Raw genomic sequence first — 19,542 nt, 5'->3', positions numbered from 1 at the left:
GAAGCTGCGGGTGAAAGGCGGCGCTGGCGCCGCGGCGGGTGGGCCTCCGCTCGCCTGCCGTCTTCACCGGGCAGTGTGCCTGGCCCACAGGCCCAGTGCCCCGCGCCGGCTGCATCCTGGGCTTTACCCTGTCTTTCTGACAAGAAAGTGCTCAAGAATCGTGTGGTCTGGGTGTATCTCTGCCCGCCTGTCAGCCCCGTGAAAAAGGTTGTGTGCGTGGCACAGGGTAACGCTGCTGGCATCTTGCAGGCGTCATCCGCTGTGGCACAGGCTGGCCCGGGCAGCTCGTTCCCTTCCCTGGGCGGCAGTCCCCCTGCCATGGCTGCAGCCTCTCCCAGGTTGTTAATGTTATTTGTTTATAATAATAGAGCCCCTGTTTAACTGCGGGTCTGCAGCAGCCAGCCACCTTGTGAAGGATGAGCTGTCTTTTTAACAATAAAGAAAATACATGTCCATGAGAACCATCTAGTTCCAGTCCCAGCCTTGGACAAGAGAACAACCACACAAGAGCAGTGATCACATGTCACACCATCACACTGTGATGCTCTGAAGTGTTCGAAAGAGGCTCCATTTCCTACACCAGCAGAAGACCTGGCAGTGGGGTGGGGGAGCAGAGATATTTTTTGCGAGTACCCAGGTCATTTGGATGAAGTCTGAAATGCCCCAGCAATCACTGCAGAAATATTTTCTACCCTTCTACTCCATGGAGCCTGGGCTACAAATCTCATTTTGCCTTGGCTGAGTAAGTGAGTGAGGCAGGTTCACAGCCTTGAATGATGCCATTGCTGATTAGAAAACTCACAAGAGGTAGGACAGGCACCTTGCCTGAGAATAACTGCTCTGACAGCTCTTTGTAGGGGACATCCTAAGCTTGGGGCTGGGAGCTGGCAAAGCTACACTTACTTGCTTCTCTGCTCAGGTGGTCTGACCTGTACCTTTCACATCTCTTCCCTGTAGCCAAGAGCTACAAACAATGCTGACAATACCTAGTGGCACCAATGGATCTTCTGCAGGTTACATGGATCTTCTGCAGGATGTGGTGTCTTCCTTCCCTATGATCCAGGTCTCCAGCCTCCGTTATCTTGGACCATTGTTGCTTCCAGTTCAATACTGTGAGGTTAAGTAGGTGGGTAAGGCAAGCAAGATGATAGCAGTAGCTGCACCCCATGCCAGGGTTGCAGGTCTGTAACCCAGCTCCACCACCCTTACAGGCCTGGAGCACACAAGCAAGGCTGATGTTCTGCACTGAAAGCCTGTGTGGGTGGACATCAGAGAGAAAGGGATTTGTCATCCCACAACAAATTCCCATTTCTTGTGCAAGTTGAGCAAAGGACAACTGGAAACACAGTTCTTTGCTTTTAGGGAAATAAGATCTACACATTCTTTGGAGAGGAGCAAAAATCACCAACACTTCAGCTACTGTTTGTATTTTCACATGAAGCAATTTTTACCTTCATACAACACAGGTATAAGAAAATCTAATCGACAGTTTCAGAAAAACACTTCCCTAGAGAAATTCCAGATGGCAGGTCAGGCTTATTGTAGTCCTCCTGGAGAGTCAGTTAGGGGGCCTTCCTAGAACTGACCTGGTATTCAGAGATCACACAAGGTCTCAGGCTAGAAAATACACTTAGTCAATGCTTCTGGGCATCTTCAGTACAGGTGTATTTAAGGAGCCTAAATATAGATTTTAAGAGCCTTAGAAATGCATGCTTTCAATATTCTGCTCCAATGACTGTGGCAAAACTGCCTTTATTAGACATGATGTTTAAGAGAGCAAAGAGAAGCTATCTGCTACATCCTATAGCGACTGAACACAGCAAGTATTTAATTGCAATGCAGATGCACTGGACAGAGGAACTACCTAAAACTATGGTGCTTAGCAGCTGACTTTCCCTGAGCTTGTAGCCCATGGGCTGAGTGCAGCATTTACACTTGGGAAACAATTTAGACTGTGTTGGTTACTTTTATTTGAACTCCAGGATTTCCAGAAAACTGCATTTCACCTGTGGCCGTGGCACCTTTCATCCACTCCCATGCTGCTTTCCTGGATCAACTCAGAAGCAGGAGCAGCCAAAGACACAAACTGTGAGCCTACATTAAAAATGGCTGAGTTAACTCGGCCTGGAAGCCAACACAGGAAAACCCAAGCTGCTTTCCCTACTTTTGTGAGATGATTTTCCCCAACAGCAGTAAAACAGGTGGTTGGCCCAGCAACAACTATTGTTGATTTTGCTGCTCTATTCAGAGTTCTATCCAACATTGACCAGTGTCATGTCTTGCACATAATAGCCTTATGCTTTTGCTAGTAAGTAACCAAGCGTCCATTTGCAAGAAACAGAGACTGCCCAACATGGAATTTGCTGCTAGTACAGAGAAATCCTGTATCCTGGAGATGTAGGCTCCTAGGAAATGAACGAGCAAGCAGTGATGTAAAGATCCTGGAAACTGTCTACAAAATTAAGTTGAACAATGTTTAGAGGATATTTGGAGCACTTGTTGCAGATAATAGAGCATCCCAACGTACCCAGTACAAGACTCTATGGGTAGTAAAACAAAGCACCTTAAACTGGGAACTGAGGAAGAGCAAAAAAGTAAGCATACTCTGAATAGGTTCTTTTGGGCATCTTTTGGGAAAATTAACACTATCAGTTTTCAGATCCCAAGGACAATGGACTCTGTGTACAGTTTCCCAGAAAAGGGGCAGATACTGGAACTTTTGTAGGGAGTGACTGCAGCTTTACTCTTGAGGTGTTTTTTCTGCACTGGTGAGATGCTCTGAACTCTGTTATTCTCAGGACGAGGAGCTAGTGGGGCTAGGGTCTAGCCGAGGGGCTGCTGGGCTGGGTTCCTCCCCCAGCACAAAGGCTTAAAGTAACATCATTCAAAGGGAGCAGGGCCAGTCCCTCTTGTCTTTCCCAACCATCACATTCTGCTGCCCACAGGCTCTGAAGATGCATGAGAGCAGGGAAAAAACATATTCCTGATGTGGGAATAAGAAATCCCCAGGCCCAGCCACCAGCAGCACTGGCAAACCCAACTGCCTCCTTCCAGAAGGCCCCAGACCCAGCAGAACATGAAGCAGCAACTAGCAGATCCCAGCAAGGCCCTGATGTCCTGGACGTGGATTGGACAGGGGTTTCCTCTTTCCTGGAGGAAAGCAGCTCCATCCCCTTCTCTTGGGGCTAGGGACAGACTTTTATTCCCAGGTTTCAGCAGGGAGCCAGAGCATCAAGCAGGGCCCAAGTGCACCCCGTATCATGTGCTGGGACATCCTCTGTGACTGGACGCCATCACAAATGCCCCTAGCAGCGAGGAGTCAGCATGTGGTTTGGCAGGGGGTGAAGACATGGGCTCTGTCTACACAAGTAAACTGAACAGTGTCAGAGCCTACACATGTTATTGGAGTGAATGGTGGCAACGTGCAGTCTTATTCCTGGTGTCCTTTTACTCTAGGGACAAAGCATTAACTTGTTGATAATGCCTTAATTAAATGGTTTATCCCTACTCACAGGACTGGTGTGAGCACCAGGATGAATCCCAGTGTAAAAACAAGTGAAAAACAGCTCCCTGTGCACAACTTGCTGCCATGAGAGTGCATTTTCCCTTGGCTGACAACGCTTGTGACAGGTACCTGATAAATAGAAAGGTAGCTTCACCCTCTGCAATTATTTACCATTTGCATTCTGAACTCCTTCTGTTCTGATATGCAGACAAGAAGAAACTGCTTCTGGAGGAAACCTGAGTAACAAGGTTTCAAGTGTGGAAACTGTTAGAGCCCTTGAGAATAGATTCACACTTGAATATTTGAAAACCTTATGTGATGAGGCCTTCTAGAAAGACAACTAGCTTTAATGTGAAATTATTTCCCTGCTAGAGAATTGTCCAAAGATATATAATAGTAGTTTGCTATGAATTCTATGTAATAGCTAACCAGCTTTTGCAAACCAGCACAGCTCCATGGAAAATGAGTACTGATATACTTATTTATATAACTATGGATTTGGACCCTTTAGATTTCTTCAGTAATTTCTATAGGAACATTTCTAGAATCTTAATATATGTGCTTCTGTGTGACTTTTTCCAGTGTTTCAAGAGGTTCTACCAGTCATTTAATCTAAGTTTGAGCTGTGGTTGAGAGTAAATGCATGGACTCTCAGCACTACCACTTGCTATTGGATGAAGAAATGAAACATTCAAAGAATACACAAGAAAAGCAGTGTATGAACTTTCATCAGACAGAAGTTCTATGTGATGTTCTTTAACTGCCGAGTCCTACCGATTAAATAGATTGCTGCCAATCTGTTGATAGAGCATTTCATCCATATGCTTACTGGTCTTCTACAAGCTCTACTCATCATTTTTCACTGAAAACCGATGTCTTACGAACTATGTAAAAATACCAGGCCGAGATTTATCCCCCTGCAGCTCTTTATCTTCTAGCCATCATGGAAATGAGGACGATGGTTAAGACAATAGTTCCAGCAATTCCACCAGCTGTCATTCCCAGGATGTTCCCATGGACCTGCCTTGACTGACACCTCTCACCCGTAAAGAAGAAGGCTTGTCCTGATGGGCACCTGGGAAAATAAAGTACAGATTCACATGGATCAGGAGTTTTGTCCTGCCCTATAGGCCCACCTCAAGGTCCTCACACTCACTATCCTGGCTGGGTGGTTCCCATTAGAGCAGTTCACATGACAACATTCCCACCTTGTTTGGAGGCTGTTTATGTCCCCCGAAAGCACCACAGAATGGGGTTTCTTCGCCTTCGCTTAGGGCTGCTAGTAGAAACCAGTCACTGCAGTGTTTTGTTCCTACTGTTCCTTCAAGACCTAGTGGCTCAGACTCTGAGGTCTGTAGCTCTGAATACTTATTAGCTGCATCATTTGGTTCAGAAGAAAGTCAAGACAAGCAGGGAAAAGTTCTGTGGTACCTGCAGCTTGCTCTCCCTTTCACATTCACACAGACTCCGTCATTCTGGCAAGGGTTTGGGTCACATGGGTCTTGCAGATAAAGCAGCTGGTCTTGAACAGGCTCCATATCCTGGGCTGCTCTCTTCTGCCTTTCAAGAATGAGGCCTTCTATGAAGGCAGATTGTTCAGGTTCAACAGGGACTTCAGTGTTATTGAGGTGACTTAGATCTTTTAAAAAAGGAAAGAGAGGAGAAAGACATCAGGTAACAGTGAGTGATGCTATATGTAGTATTCTTCATACCAGGGGCTCACAGGGTGCTTTGTGGACTGCAGGGTACTCCTTGTCCATTTGCCCTTCACAGAGCTCTTGCCATACCACAGCAAGTTCTGTATATTTAAAGCATAAGATAGAAAGTAACACTGAAGTTATGGTAACTAGTTAGGTAAATCAGTGGTATTCTGTACTTTGAAAAATTATGCCAAGTGAGGCTCTTCTGTTTGAAAATAAACACAACGAGGAAGGCCTTTTAGTACGTTCAGTGCTTAGAAATGGACATAGCTACTGGTCAGGGTGCTTAAAGGTGACTAAGAAGTTAATCTTCAGTAAATCATTGCCATTTAGATTCTGTTGAACGCACAATCACTTTAGTCAACGTCACCCACCTGAAACTAAGACACAGAAATGCTTTTAAAAGTTGATCTCCATTAGAAGAGAAGATGACTCAGAGACAGGTGGCAATAGTCACTTGAATGTATGAAAAGAGATAGAAAGGATCACCCATTTGTTTTTGTAAGGAGAATCAGGAAGAGGGTCTTACCATTAAATTCTGCAAAAATAATCAGGTCATCATTTTTCAGGAAGTTTCTCCGTCTCATCTGGCTGTGGGATATGAAGTTAGTCCACCCCCAGGATACACTTCTATAGCAATTGCACGAGGCATCAAATTTTCCAGCAATTGATGGTTTCTCCCACAGTAAGGTTCCGTTAACATCTGCAAAGAGAATTTGCAGACTAATCTCACAGATATTTTCAGGTATTTTTTTCTTAAGTACAGCTACAGTGTGAACCCTGTGCATTCAGACCATGTATGTTCATGTTAACAGAGCCTCCAAATGCAGTTCTAACTTAAAGTATTGTTGATTTAGTAATGGAATACAGCACCCTGCTGGCATTGCAGCATCCTGTGGTGATAGGTCACCTATCATAATGGGCAAACCACAGGTAGAATGTGAATTGCCAGCTCTTAGGAGAATTCTGAGTCAAACTCAGATATCCCAGGGACTGTTGATAATAGCACCAACCTTCCATGCGTCACTTTTCACATCAGATGATCTTTCATAGACAGGAATTCTGAGTCATACACAGGAAAGCCATACACAGGGAAGTGTCCCAGATTGGGAAATGCAGCCAAAGTTACCCAACTCTGAGTCCTACACTCAGTCCTCTGACTCAGATTCCTTGGCTTTCATTTTCATCATTCCTCCAGGCAGACGCCACTTACCTGAGCTAACATGGTCTTTGCTTGTGGTGAAGCTTTTGCTTGAGGACATCCTTTTCAAGACATCAGGGTCCTGGTCCAGCACTGTGAGTATAGCTTGGCGGTTCAGAGCTGGCCACTCCAGAACACCATCATTCTCTCCACTGCACAAGTGAAAGGCAATGCGAGTGTAGCCACTGATTGCAGAGTGGGGAAACAAACTTACACCAAAACCATAACCCTCAGGGCTGTAAAACCGGGGGCTTTGAATAACATCGCTTGATGCGTTTTTGAGGATTTGGCTGAAATTCCGAATGACCCACACAGCTGTGGGACAGGGGGTCTCTGTCAGTGTGACGTCATCGATAGCAATCCCACCAGATGAAGAGCTGGGGTTGCCCTTTAGCCCTTGGAAGAGGTAACGGAACTTCTTCTGAGCGTTGAGGGTTACATGGGCAATTTTCCAGTTATAGTCATTATCCGCTTTGGTAAAAGAAAAGCAAAACATTGCTGTCAGCATGATTAGGGACATTATGAAGCAGCTTATTCCTAGCCATCCATTCCAGCTGCATTTTTAGACAACTGGACCTCTCACAGAATCCTGAAGGCTGAAGACCTTAAGTTGATATTGTGATTATAATATACTTGCAGTGCCTTATCATCTAAATGCTTTTGGACTCATTGCATTAGGAACTCTTCACACATTAGTGAATAGCAGTCTCTGGCATAAAGGGCAACAGGCTAAAGGCCAAGACATAACAAGTGGATGGGAGCCAATGACCTAACGTGTTGGAATTATCTGTTTCTGCCACTTTTCCAGGGACTTGTCCATCCCTGCAAACTGCTGCATCTTGATATAAGCAGGTCATCATAGGTCTTGGATTTTGACAACATAAACACACAGTGCCACAGTGGATGAATTTGTCCTATTTTGAAAAATGACCCAAAGTGGGAACTCAGTTCACATTTCCAAAATTACATGTTTTTGTATGTCCAGCCATATAAAAAAAAGGCCGGGATTCTTAATAACTGCAGATGAGCATAGGTATTTACATCTGTTAGATCATCTAACAGCCAGTGGAGATCTATTCAATTGATCTCCAGCAGTGACTGGGTTCCCTCTCAATCACTGAGTGTAACATAACATTATTAGGAACATTGTGACTTCTGCTGCGGAGCACCTAAATTACATTATTACAACCCACAGTTTCACTGCTAAATGCACTCACGGAATACCAGAATTCTTAGCCGGATTGCAAGACATTCTGGTAGCTTTGGGAAAATCTTTTGATTTCTGAGCCAATCCACTGCATTCATGGTATCAGTAAGACAACTTTTCCTCCCCTAATATTCTATACGTTCCTCATATTTCTAGAATTACCTTGAAAGGTTTGAATTTTCCTCATCCTGCGAACATTTCCAGTACCATCATCCTCTTTAAGCCAAATGATCAGCTTGTCAGAAAGGCTTCCTGTGATCTTATAGAAGAACTGGAGGCACTGCTGAGTTCTCTTTGGATAAAGGATTCGAGACTCTAGGACTGCCACCTCATCAGCCTTGCCAGAGCTGGTGTTGAAGTACATGAAATAGCCAGCATCTGTGAAGAAAGTGTAGAGTGTCACTGTCTCTTCCTAGATTTCCTGCTAGCTGCATGGTGTAAATTTATCATTTCAACTATTTTAGTAGACATAAGTGTAGTACTTAACATGAATTGTAGGGGAAATGGTATATGATAACCATCCAAGACAGACCAGGATAAGAACAGGACTAGCAGTTTTGCATATACATGGAACTCATTGCTAGCAGCTTATGTCAATTTTTCATTAGTCAGTCTAGTTGGAAGTTGGATGCCTCAGGGATGTCAGAGATATGAGACAGAGGATTCAGTGCTAACTGCAAGTAACTAGTAAATATATTTTTTACTTGATTTATACTGAAGATAATCTAAAGATGCAATCTTAGAGGTCATATACTATATTACCTTGTAAAGAGTAAGATAATTTCTTATCAGTGATGAAGATAATAAAAAAAGAGTTGGACACAGAACTAGCACTCTCGTGACCTTGAACCTGAAGAAGCTCTTATTTACAGCTTGCCCAAAGACTTTTCGAAACTCAGATTCACAGTTTGCGGAAATTAGTTAAGAATTCCTGCTCCTCTAGCTTAATTTCTCACTAACATTTTCTGAAGTGTTCTTTACTTTAGATTTGAAATGTCTCCTTTATTCTTACATTTACAAGGGATTCACCATTTGCACATGTATCTTATCTTGGTATCACATGGACTTGTCACATCTTATCTGTACTGCATTGCTCTTTAGGTATTCATTATAGCCTATGATTAAATTAACAAGTTAAATTCTTTTAGCTATTGTGTGAAAGCTTCCTCTGTTGGGGGCTGCTTCCTTGGACTCTTGTCCAAGCTCACATCTGGGGCATCATCAGGCAAAACTGTAGCTGCATAAATGCAGTACAGCCTCCTGCATGGTTAGTGGAGCTGTTTGAGCTGTCTAACCATGTCAGGGGAATATTCTCCGTTACCTCCCACACAGTAGCAATGATTTGAATTCTTACCCATAGAAACCTTGTCAAGGATACCTAATTGCTTTATGCACATGTATGACACTTCACCATAAGTTAAATTTATGTTAAATTTAAGTGTGTTAAATATAAGCATGATCATTGTTGCTCCAAGTAGGAAACAGGGCTGTGAGCCTCATTCAGGTGCCTAACTTTGTTGTTGAGCTTATTGGGGTATTAAAGCCCCAGATAATCTAGGCTCTACCTCCTTTTTGATAAAATAGTCAAATAATGGCAACATTAAGCATCTGTGGCAGTTAGGATATGGCCTTGGAAGCATGGGGATAGTTCAGCATGGGGATGCAGGGATCAAATCCAGAGCCAGGCTGCCATCTCCTCTCTAAGCATTAGGCTGTACTTTCCCTCTTTCAGTTTAGCTGGTAATAAGTCAAAACCCAAAGAAGTCAAACTGTTTGGGCAAAATATGATCCATCTGTGTCAGAAACCTAAAATTAGCCCCCACCTGAGATGGCTGCAGAAGCAGTTCTCCAAAAATGTCTAAATCCTTGATGGAGTCAATGAGCCTTTGAAGGTCTCAAAAGGAGAAGCACTCCCAATCCATGTAATTAATTTAGGCACTTTGAAGATCCTCAGGGGCACCTTCCCCTTTCCAGAGGGGTACTATTCAAAGAACTTCAATACTGATTTTGCATCAAGTCACTAGATGCAAAGCTAAGTGCAAGATAAGTGCTTACTTCAGACAGATTGGCTTTTACCTGATAATCTCAAGCAACTCAGATGATTTCTTTTTCAGTTACAGTTATACTATATGGACAAAAAAGGCGAGAAAGAATGAAAAAAGTCAGATGAGGATTAGGTGCATGTACTTACAGAAGCTGCCAGGTGGTTTTATTGAGTTATATTGCATTCTCGGACCTGACTGACAAGTACCGGCATTATAAGAGGTTGAGGATCTGTTCTTTTTTCCAGTGGGTGGGTCACATAAAGGGAAAAGTCTACAGCTGAGTGCAGCAAGTCAAATTTTTCCTTTATCAAAGAGTAATCAAGCACAATTGAATGTGCTGTAGGCCAGGATTCCTTCACTCCATACTTGGGCAAAATTTACAACAAAAGTAACTTTTTTTTTTAACATCTGTAGTAGCTTTCTCTGTCTAAATAATGACAAATCAGGGCCCTGCTTTTCAGAACTGCCTGTTGGGATTTAATCTTTATTCTCACTTGCAAGCTAGCACTCTGTGACTGTGACTGGCGCTGACTCCGCCCTTTTTGAGATTTTCTTCCTTTGAAAAATGGCAAAATTACCATGTGAAAAAGAAAACTATCCCTTAGCTCCTATCATAAAATGAATTGCAACTTTCTTCTACCTCTGGAACCAGCACTCCTCAAGCTTGACTTATCATTCGCTTTGCAAACACAGCAGTGGCTATGAGTGCTTTTTCATTCTTATCACGGGGTAAGATAACTCTTACTCAGACTTTGGAAGTTGCAGTAAATCCTTTTCCAGGTTGTATTTAAAAGGCCTCCAGTTAAGATTGTTCTTTGTCCCCTTTTATCTTGCTGGTGTGGAGAACATTCCACTATGTTGAAAGAGCTTAATGAGAGCATGAGTGCAGCCATAAACTCACTCACAGGGCTGAGACACATGAAAAGAAGAAGGGCTTTTTGCTTAACTAGAAACATTACAACTCGGATATTTGCTGGGTAGTGCCTTAAACATAGTCATTTAATCTTGTGTTTTAGATCATCTAGAAACATTACAACTCGGATATTTGCTGGGTAGTGCCTTAAACATAGTCATTTAATCTTGTGTTTTCAGAGTAGCCAGTGCTGGGTTTTCTCAAGGGTTATATTTAAAGCACATAGACAAATACAGACATGCACAAGGGACCATGACTCCAGCTAACTCCTTTTCCATAGGAAATAATACTTTGTGTTACCTCTACAGCGCCCAGAAAGTGTGTGGTCTTCCTGCACTGTAACACTGCTCTGTTGATGGACCCAGTCTAGATCATCTCTGGTGCCCTGAATCATGCCGCAGATATTTTCTAATTCAAAAGAACACTGGTCCAAAAAAGTGTGAGTTGAAGCTGAAAAAAAATGCACACATGGTTACCACCAAAGTAAAAAAAAACTGCTCTAATTTTTTTTTGAGGGGAGCGGTTTTTTACTCTAGTATAGATGTAATGCAGAGAAGACTTAACCCACAGCAGATGTGAGCCCAAAGACTCAAAAGAAGAAAAGTTTGATTCCTGGAGGGATTCCCTGCATAAAGATTTGACCGACATTTGACCATTTTGCAGAAGGTTAACACCCACAGCTGAAGCACAGTGACTTCTGGTGGTGACTATCTTTGTGCCTGCTTGTAAGCCTTGGAGAGACAAATCATTTTGTGAATAGTGGTGGTGTTGCATTTAACCATGCTTCTGCTGGAGGTTATTGGCTCACTTGTCTGCTTGATGAACATGAGCACTGTTTAATCCATTTCAAGCAAAGTTCACCCAGTTACCTTAGGCCAATTCAGCTGCGTTTGACTGCAAGTGGATGCTTCTGTTGACAGATCCATGGGAACAATAACTTCTCACTAACAATCACACATGGTGATAGCATCTTCAACCAGCTTAGCAACCAACTAGGCAGTGTCAGACTCTAGATTTAGCCAATCTCAGGTGCAAAATAATCTAATTAAGACCATATGTCAGAAAAAGAGGACAAAGCATAGTTGCATTCACCTCATAAAAGCACAGTGAAGCTGCTCACACACTAGCAGAACACAACCATGTGTCTGAACCCCTAGGAGCAACATGGAAGAAAAGGTATGAGTGGAATGACTTTCATTGACTAATTGAACTTTTACAAAAGTAATGACAGCAGCAGATCTCCAAAGAGAGGGATGAGGAGGGAATAAACAGTTTGTGTGTCTACACTACAGGCCCTCTACCATAGCACCTCAAGAGCACCTGAGAACTGTTTCTGTGGATTTAGAGACATAAAGGAGGTAAACCAGCCAGGCTCAAGTATAAACAAAGAAACAGTTTGCCACGATTAAATTATCACTTACTGCAGTTATACATGCGATTCAGTCTTTCCAGGTCAATGGCACTGAGGTCTAGACGTTGTCCAATTATGTTATCAAATTCTGGTATCTTCGCTGTGATTGTGGGGATGCTTTCATTTTTGTTAAATGAAAATGGTGCGTAGTGCATCACTGATTCATAGTCATAGGGGGTGTTCAGATCAGTGATGAAGTTGTCATCGTACTTCAGAAAATTATGTTCTCTGCCTGGTAAAAGAACAGAAAAGTGCTTAATTTTTAGAGAAATGAGAAAGGAAATGCCTTTAGCATGGCCCTTTGGATACAGTTTTCTGAGGCAGAACTGATATACATGAAAGCAATTATTTTATGATAAAATATTCAAATTTAGCAAGATTTGTTTATGAAGTAATTTGGACAACAAAGCAGTCTCTTTAGATTGCGGTTCTGTGCCCTCACATGTGACTTCAGTAAGTTCAAAATCAAATATCAATGAGCTGTAAAGAATGGGATATGTAAGAGGTCAGATTAGATGGTCTAGGAGTAAGCATCCTGAAGGATTAAATTTAAGGATTAATGTACTCTGTTCCAGAGCCTGTGAAAATTGATGCAAAAGTTTCCCAGGATATTTGATCATATATGGACAAGGAGAGGCCCTGGAGCCCTCCACTCATTAAGGGGACAGGTATGACAGTCCTTGAGTGCCTCCAGGGACTGTTCTTCTTTTAAGCAAAGAATACATTAGGAATCTGGTGGGAAAAAAAAGACATTTTTACCCTAGATTGATAATATTGCTATGATATTTCTATTGAAATGTCTATTGGAAGCATGTTTCTCACGGTTTCTTAGAGAAAGTTTTTCATTATGAAGCTGCCTGCTAGAGCAGAGAGAGGAAGCCAGAGGAAAATATGGAAATAAAGAGAGATTGACAGCATTTCCAACTGCAAATATTTTCAGAATATTTGGCATTGTCTCTCCAAGAAGAAACAGCACATGACTGCGCTTGGTGGATAATTACAGCTTATCTGTGTAAATGCTGCCCTTCCCTTCTGCAAGTCTGTTCTGGGTGCAAAGGTCTTCAGTCCAAGGCCTGAGATTGTATAAGAGCTTGGGATTGTTTTCTTATAGATACTTGAACTGCACCTTTTATAAAAAAGGGTGAGAATCTTGTTAATTAAGTGATATCACTTTTTATAGCTGGGGACGAAACCTCGGCAGGACACAGGCATGTGTAATGATGTGTAACATCATTACCAGGCAAAGGGTAACTTCTACTTGTTTTTAAAAGAAATAAACCATACTGCGAGGAGGCTAGTTCATTAGGCAGTCTTGTGTGTTTTCTCTGAAGTTTAATAGGGCTGTTAGCTTTTCTGTCAGCAGCAACACGAACAGGGGATTTCTTCTTTCACCAGCTGGCTATCTGCATTGCAGTTTATGAAAATGCATTGTGGCAAAAACTGGTACCACGCTATCAAATTTGGAATTGCAGATCACTCATAGAGGAACAGACGTGTGTGCACACGCACACGCACACAGAGAACACAAGCATATCAGTCTGAATTCCTTTTAGAGGAGCAGGCATCTTTCAGATGGCTTCAGTAGAAGTTTTCTACTTAATGAATTTTCCTAATTGGAACATGGCATTTCATAGTACGGATAGAAACGTACAGAATATAAGAACTGACTGTAGTGATATCAGACCAGGCCCAGGACTCCATTCAGAACAGTGTCACAATAAAGTCCATCATCTGTGTAATTTTTTAGGTGTTCCAAATTTGTGGCTATTGAAAACACCACAGATAAGTTGAGAGGATTCAATGGTACATTTTTTGGAGGGGAAAAAATAAAAAAAAAAAGCACAGTGAATTAACACTGTTTTGTCAAGTTTTTCCATACCTCTCTACATCATGGAGCTCACAATAGTGCGTTATAAGTACATTGTAAAATTTTGTGCTTTGGAGTTGGTTAGTTACAGGGCACAGCAAAAAGGGACCCAAAAGTCAGAGTCTAGATACTATTAACATTATCATCATCTTCATTACCATGATTCAAAATAAGACCAAGCTAGTAATAAGGTGAATTGTTTTTAGTGCTGTTTCTAACAATAATAATAATGGTCTGCAAAATCAATATCCACATCTCATCTACTGCTCAGCCACCCCAAAAGACACTGCCATTACAGCGTAGAGGCAAGTAGTAATGCACATGACCGTTCAACTTGGAGCAATTCAAAATATCAGATACTGCTTTTAGAGGTGAGCAGAAATTGCTTGTACCAGCAGTTCTTATCTATCCAAAAGAGAACACAGCATTCCCTGAATCTTGTGCCTTTCTGATGACTCTTTCGCACGTATTTTTCATTTATTCGCAAAGATGGTGAGTGCATAACCCTGGAGACTGAAGTGATCCATTTGTCCGCACAGAGCATGAGCAATGGCAGGGCAACTTTGCTGCATTGGCACCATCACTGGCACCGCAAAGCACGACCACCGGGAACAAGAGTTTAGTCTTTGTGAGCATGGCTTTCAGAACTTGTTATAGACTCTCATTCACTCTTCTTCAAATACATGATCATTAAGTAGTATGGAACCAGACCCGACAGGACACAGCAGGAGAAACTGTTTAGGGACCAAGGGGACTGTGGAGAGCTTGCTGAAACTCATAAAGCCACTGGATCTGGTGAAACCAAACGTGAAGTCAAGAACCTGTAGAGACTCACTAGGAAGGGAAGAGCAGGGTAGAGCCTTATTTTATGTGTTCTGTCTGATCTAATCACTTTGAGGCTTCTTTATGTACAAAGTAAATCTTTCCAGTTCCAGGAAAACCTGAATGTCTGAGGAAAAAAACTTTTCAGATATTAAGAGGACCTTTCATTAAGAAAGAACTACCTCAAAGCTTAGGACAAGTTGGGATCCCAACACACCATCCCAGTAAGTTTACAATTTGCATTACACAGCATGAGAAAACAGACTCTTAGAAAGGGAAAGTGATTTGTCCAAAATCAGAGCAGACCAGTCCTGGGGCCAAGAGGAAATAAAGAGAAGTTGTACCAAATTCTGCTACATCTACAGATTGATTTACAGTTGTCTCAGGTGTGGCCCAGTGTTTCTAAAATCCTATCTTTAAGAACATCTTAAAATCTAAGAGGGAAAATAAGATACTGATGAGTCTGCACTTTACAAAATCTGACCTGAAGGTCAAAACCCACCTGTAATAATTTGATCCCACCAGATGGTCACATAGTCATCCCGGTCCATCCTTGACTGCTCATGGTAAAATCCCAAAGCATGCAGGAGCTCATGTTCCACAATTGCTCTGTAGTCACACCCTACCCCAATAGAGAGGTTCTGCCCAGTCTGCAGGTCTCCCACCATGGACCAACACCTGAGAAAGCGAGAGATCTTACTGTCTGTTAAGTAGATTTTTCTCCTCTGTATTTAAGTTCTCAGTCTGCTCAGTGGATTTAAAGTAATATCAAAACATATTTATATGTAAAAGGAGTAACAAATCATTATTTACGTGCTGACCAAGTGCCTTGATACTCTACAGATACTCTGCTCTGAAAGCAAACAGCCTTGAACACATACTCGCTATCACTTGCATGAGGCCAGCTCTTCACACATCCTCCATGTTAGATAAGCTCACCTCCGATTTTTGAGATCCACGGAAGTTTAGTCCTATATCAGCTGCTATTTTGCCAAGAAAGGTGCCAAGAAACATAATACACACACAGAAACAGTAAACTTGTCGAGACAGACTGAGCTTTTTTTGCAATCACTTGGACTAGAGAAAGGCTCTGGGAGAATTTAGAACAGTAGCATTTGGTCCTTTTTAACAGTAACAATGCAATGTATTGGCCATAGGTGTGAAATTACATTTTTCTTTGAGGGCCCAGTCCCTCATCCGTGACTCAGCAGAAGCTAATCGTGACTGAGGAGGAAAGGATCTCCCCAGCCAATTCACTGGGAACTTTTTGGGGTACCCTGAGGGTGATGAGAGAGGCAACTGCTAAAGAGCAAGTGCTTGGACTGTAGCTTCTTCTACACATGACAAAGCAGTGTCGGGTCAAGTTTGTTGAAGAAGCTCTGAATACACTATCGTGGGTACTGAAAACAAAGAGCTTGAGCCTATGATCTCTTAAATAGCTGCTACCAGGGAGTTTCCAGTACCAGACTCTTCAGTACCAACTTGTCAAAAATCTACTATAGGCCTTTATGCAATACTCACAGCTGATACAGTGGGAAGATTTTTGTGCTTTTCTAGATGTTCTTTCAAAACATGTTTAGATGTGGGAAATAAAATAAATCTTTCCAGTTCCTGAAAACCTGAATCTGAGTATAAAAACCTTTCAGAGTTTGAGAGAACCTTTAATTAAAGAAGAGCCATGTCAAAATAATAGCAATATTACAATAAACTGGCTTGCCACAGCTTTTTTTGACCTGTCTTTCAAAGATGTCAAAATGTAAATTCTGGCTATTTGCATTCTTGGTAAGTTAAGAGGATGTACATGGGGGTCGTTTCATCCACTGCTGAAACGGCAAACAACTCTAAGTAGGAAAGTGCTTGCACTTTCTGGGATTCGCCTCCTCAAAGAGTAACCATCCAAACGTCAGATGCCCATTCTGCGTTCATCACCTGAACATCCTCTGCAGTCAGCAGAGGGAGGCAACCGCTTCCAAGCTCTGTGTCTAAGAAGGTAAGATAGGTTGCTTTCTCAGTGGCCTCTTTTTCTCTGCTGACAACAAACTTTTAGACGGACTAAACTTTTAGACTGCTGTAGTCAGATGGAATGAATTTCCAGCTGATTCTACACAGCAAAGCTAAACAGGACTTGATATAACCCTTACCCGCTTTCTTTTCTAAAGAATATGTAGGTTCTCTCTCCTTCATACGGCTTGAAATCAATGCAAGACTTAAGACGAAATATTTCAAATGCCTGGAGAATGACTCCTTTGGCATTCAGATCTGGAAAACATACATCAGGAAAGCACATTTAATACACTGCAGATGTAAGGTATGCACACAGATATATGCATGGGACCAAAATAAAAACGATTGGAAAGAAAAATTATTGAATTTGATTAAATTGTGTTTTGTTATGAAAGCTGTAGAAGAAGAAGATGGTTTTGATATAAAGGAGCAATCTAGTTATTAGTGAATTTTAATGTGATAGAACCAAAAAGGCAAATAAGGATTGGAGCTAAAATCCAAATAAAGTATCTGCATTACCTAGGTTATCACCCAGAATATAGGGGATGGGGAACTTCCATCTGTAGGTCTCATTTCTTAGGGCATTTCGCTGATTTTGCTGAAAACGGAATTAACAGCTGGTGATGCCTCTTTTTTGGGGAGATGTGCTGATTTGTACCAAAATTACAGTTAGGACAACTGATAGATACAAAGTTTTGAACTACTTACAGGGAGCGAGATATCACCCTGAAAGAGATCCAGTCCAGCAGCTAAAAAGCAATTTTATGAAAGATAATGAAATATCAAATATTATTATTCATAATAAATGAAATATCAAATATCAAATGTATTTCACCTCATAAACCATATTGAGCCTGCTTATACAAGGTTAATATCCTCAGGCATTTACAGAAAAATAACAAAAGACAAGCTTCCTTACACTGAAATATAGGGACAAGCCTAAAAGTAACAGTAGTTTGTACTCAATATTTACTACTTAGCAATGTCTGTATTTTTGGTGGCGTAAATCTGGTGGCCACTATTATCCGTGTCTAGTTTGATAACCTCTTGCTTGCTATCAGGCAGTGGCAAGTCACACAATGAGACAATGCTCTAGAGAATATAGTAATACTGAGTAATACATCAGGAAGAATGTTGTACAGTGCACCATCAAAGGATACATGGAAATTTGCATTCCTTACCACTTATACAGAAGCTAAATAAACATCTAAGCTATTTTCCACTTTGTGAAACTTAAAAAAAAAATCATATAGAGATGGAGGGGGAAAATGCTGGTGAGACTCCAGAGCCTTTCCAATTGATAGAGCATGTTACTGCCTTAGCACCGTGGGTCTGTCCAAACTTCAGAAGTGAGAGACATATGCATCCCTTGTTTACACAGGGTTACGGTCCTAGGATGGATTCATGTGTCATAGCCAGAGGAAGGTAATTCAGAGCTCACTTAATTATATTTCTCTTGCTACTATGAACTACCTGACCATCAGTCACAATACTGAAAATTAAGCATTTTGCTCACAATTTTTCAAGACTTATGAGAACTTAGACATGAACTCACCTAAGTTTATGTCTGGAATGTCTTTGATTATCTCACCAACATCAGCATCTGCTGCTGCAAGGCAGGAAAAAACATCATGTGTTCAGATGCAGTGGCACACAGCAAGCAAAAGAAGATGCTTCAAAACTCAAAAGAGTTTACAGAGCACTTACCAGCTTCACTGGAGAGGTGCCCCATCTGAAAGAGAATAAAATACAACCAGTGTGAGGTATAAGATGTCTCTGGACTGAGAGGAGCCTGTAGAAATCAGGTTTCTACTTACAGAGACTGGAGTACCATACACATAACGTAACAGAAGCGCTAGGCAAAGCGGGAAGATGCTGGCACCCATTTTTGCAATGGAAAAAGAAGCTGGTCCCTCTCATCTCTCGCAATATATAGGGCATGCTGCTGAGCTCTCCACAGAACGTCAGTCAACCAGCTTCGAACTTTCCACCTTTGTAACATTATTATAACAGCAAGATTTTCTTCCTAAATGGCTCATGATGGCATTGTTGTTATCAATTACCTAAGTCCGCTTTGGAGGAATGTTACAGAGAGGAATGTGATAACTCCTTGTCTTCAATGCAGCTGGTGAAAGGCCTACCCAGACTTGTGTACGAAGATCTCAGTCTGGCCCAAAGTTGCTGACTCCTTCCACTGTGCTTGTTATCTGTCAGCATTACAATCTTGACTGCACAGGAGGAAAGCCACATGCTTAAGCAGAATTATTCTGGGTTTATAGCACTCCAGGGACATTAGAATTTGGCCCGGTGCTGTTTTCAATTAATTATTAACATCACATTGTAAAAGTTAGAGATAAAAGAGATGTGATTATAAATGCCCTGACAGTGTTTTCCCCCAGCTGATCCCATCCCAGGGCTGATGCCCCAATGCACAATGTGCCACCCTTTGCCTCCAGACATGGTCATGTACATCAGTAGATGCTTGGCCTTCCAGCTTGATGCTCCTTTCTTTTCTGGTGGGTTTCAGATGACAAACTCTTGTTCTGTACTTTGCTGTCTTCCTTCTTGCGGAACATGGGTCAAGGAGGGCACATGGGCTAACTGAGCTGAGGCTCCAGAAAGCTCTAGATCTCCCACAGGTCCTGCTTCATAACTGTTATCCCCTTGCAAATGTCCCATGTGCCCTGGAGTGTCACAGTGCCTTAAGCTTAGGCAGTTCCATCCTGGCCCCTCATTTCACATCTGAAATTACAAGTGATAAAGGTGAGGATGTCCACCTCTATGTTCAGCAATCAGGTAGGAAAAGGCACAACACAGAGGGCTTGAGTAGGAAGAGAAGAAAAAGTGCTCTGGAGGTGCTTCACACA

At 42.0% G+C, this 19,542-nt stretch overlaps 1 protein-coding gene across 1 annotated transcript; it reads right to left on the bottom strand.

Annotated features, from left to right (window-relative positions):
* Positions 1-4,432: 4,432 nt before the first annotated feature.
* On the bottom strand, positions 4,433-19,251 carry LOC309403748 (meprin A subunit alpha-like; the record flags this gene model as incomplete). The annotated part of the gene is made up of 14 exons (XM_081997995.1): positions 4,433-4,580; positions 4,937-5,144; positions 5,735-5,908; positions 6,419-6,877; positions 7,776-7,991; positions 10,872-11,021; positions 11,993-12,214; positions 15,174-15,349; positions 16,813-16,930; positions 17,195-17,273; positions 17,384-17,424; positions 18,231-18,284; positions 18,383-18,407; positions 19,225-19,251. The coding sequence occupies 14 exons, from the start codon at positions 19,249-19,251 to the stop codon at positions 4,433-4,435; spliced, it is 2,097 nt and encodes a 698-aa protein (XP_081854121.1).
* Between the last annotated feature and the right edge of the window lie 291 nt (positions 19,252-19,542).

This window comes from Phaethon aethereus, assembly GCF_964289735.1.
Source record: "Phaethon aethereus genome assembly, chromosome: 3".
NCBI lineage: Eukaryota > Metazoa > Chordata > Aves > Phaethontiformes > Phaethontidae > Phaethon > Phaethon aethereus.
Note: the sequence above shows the minus strand (reverse complement) of the source record. Positions and strands in the feature narration are given on the sequence as shown.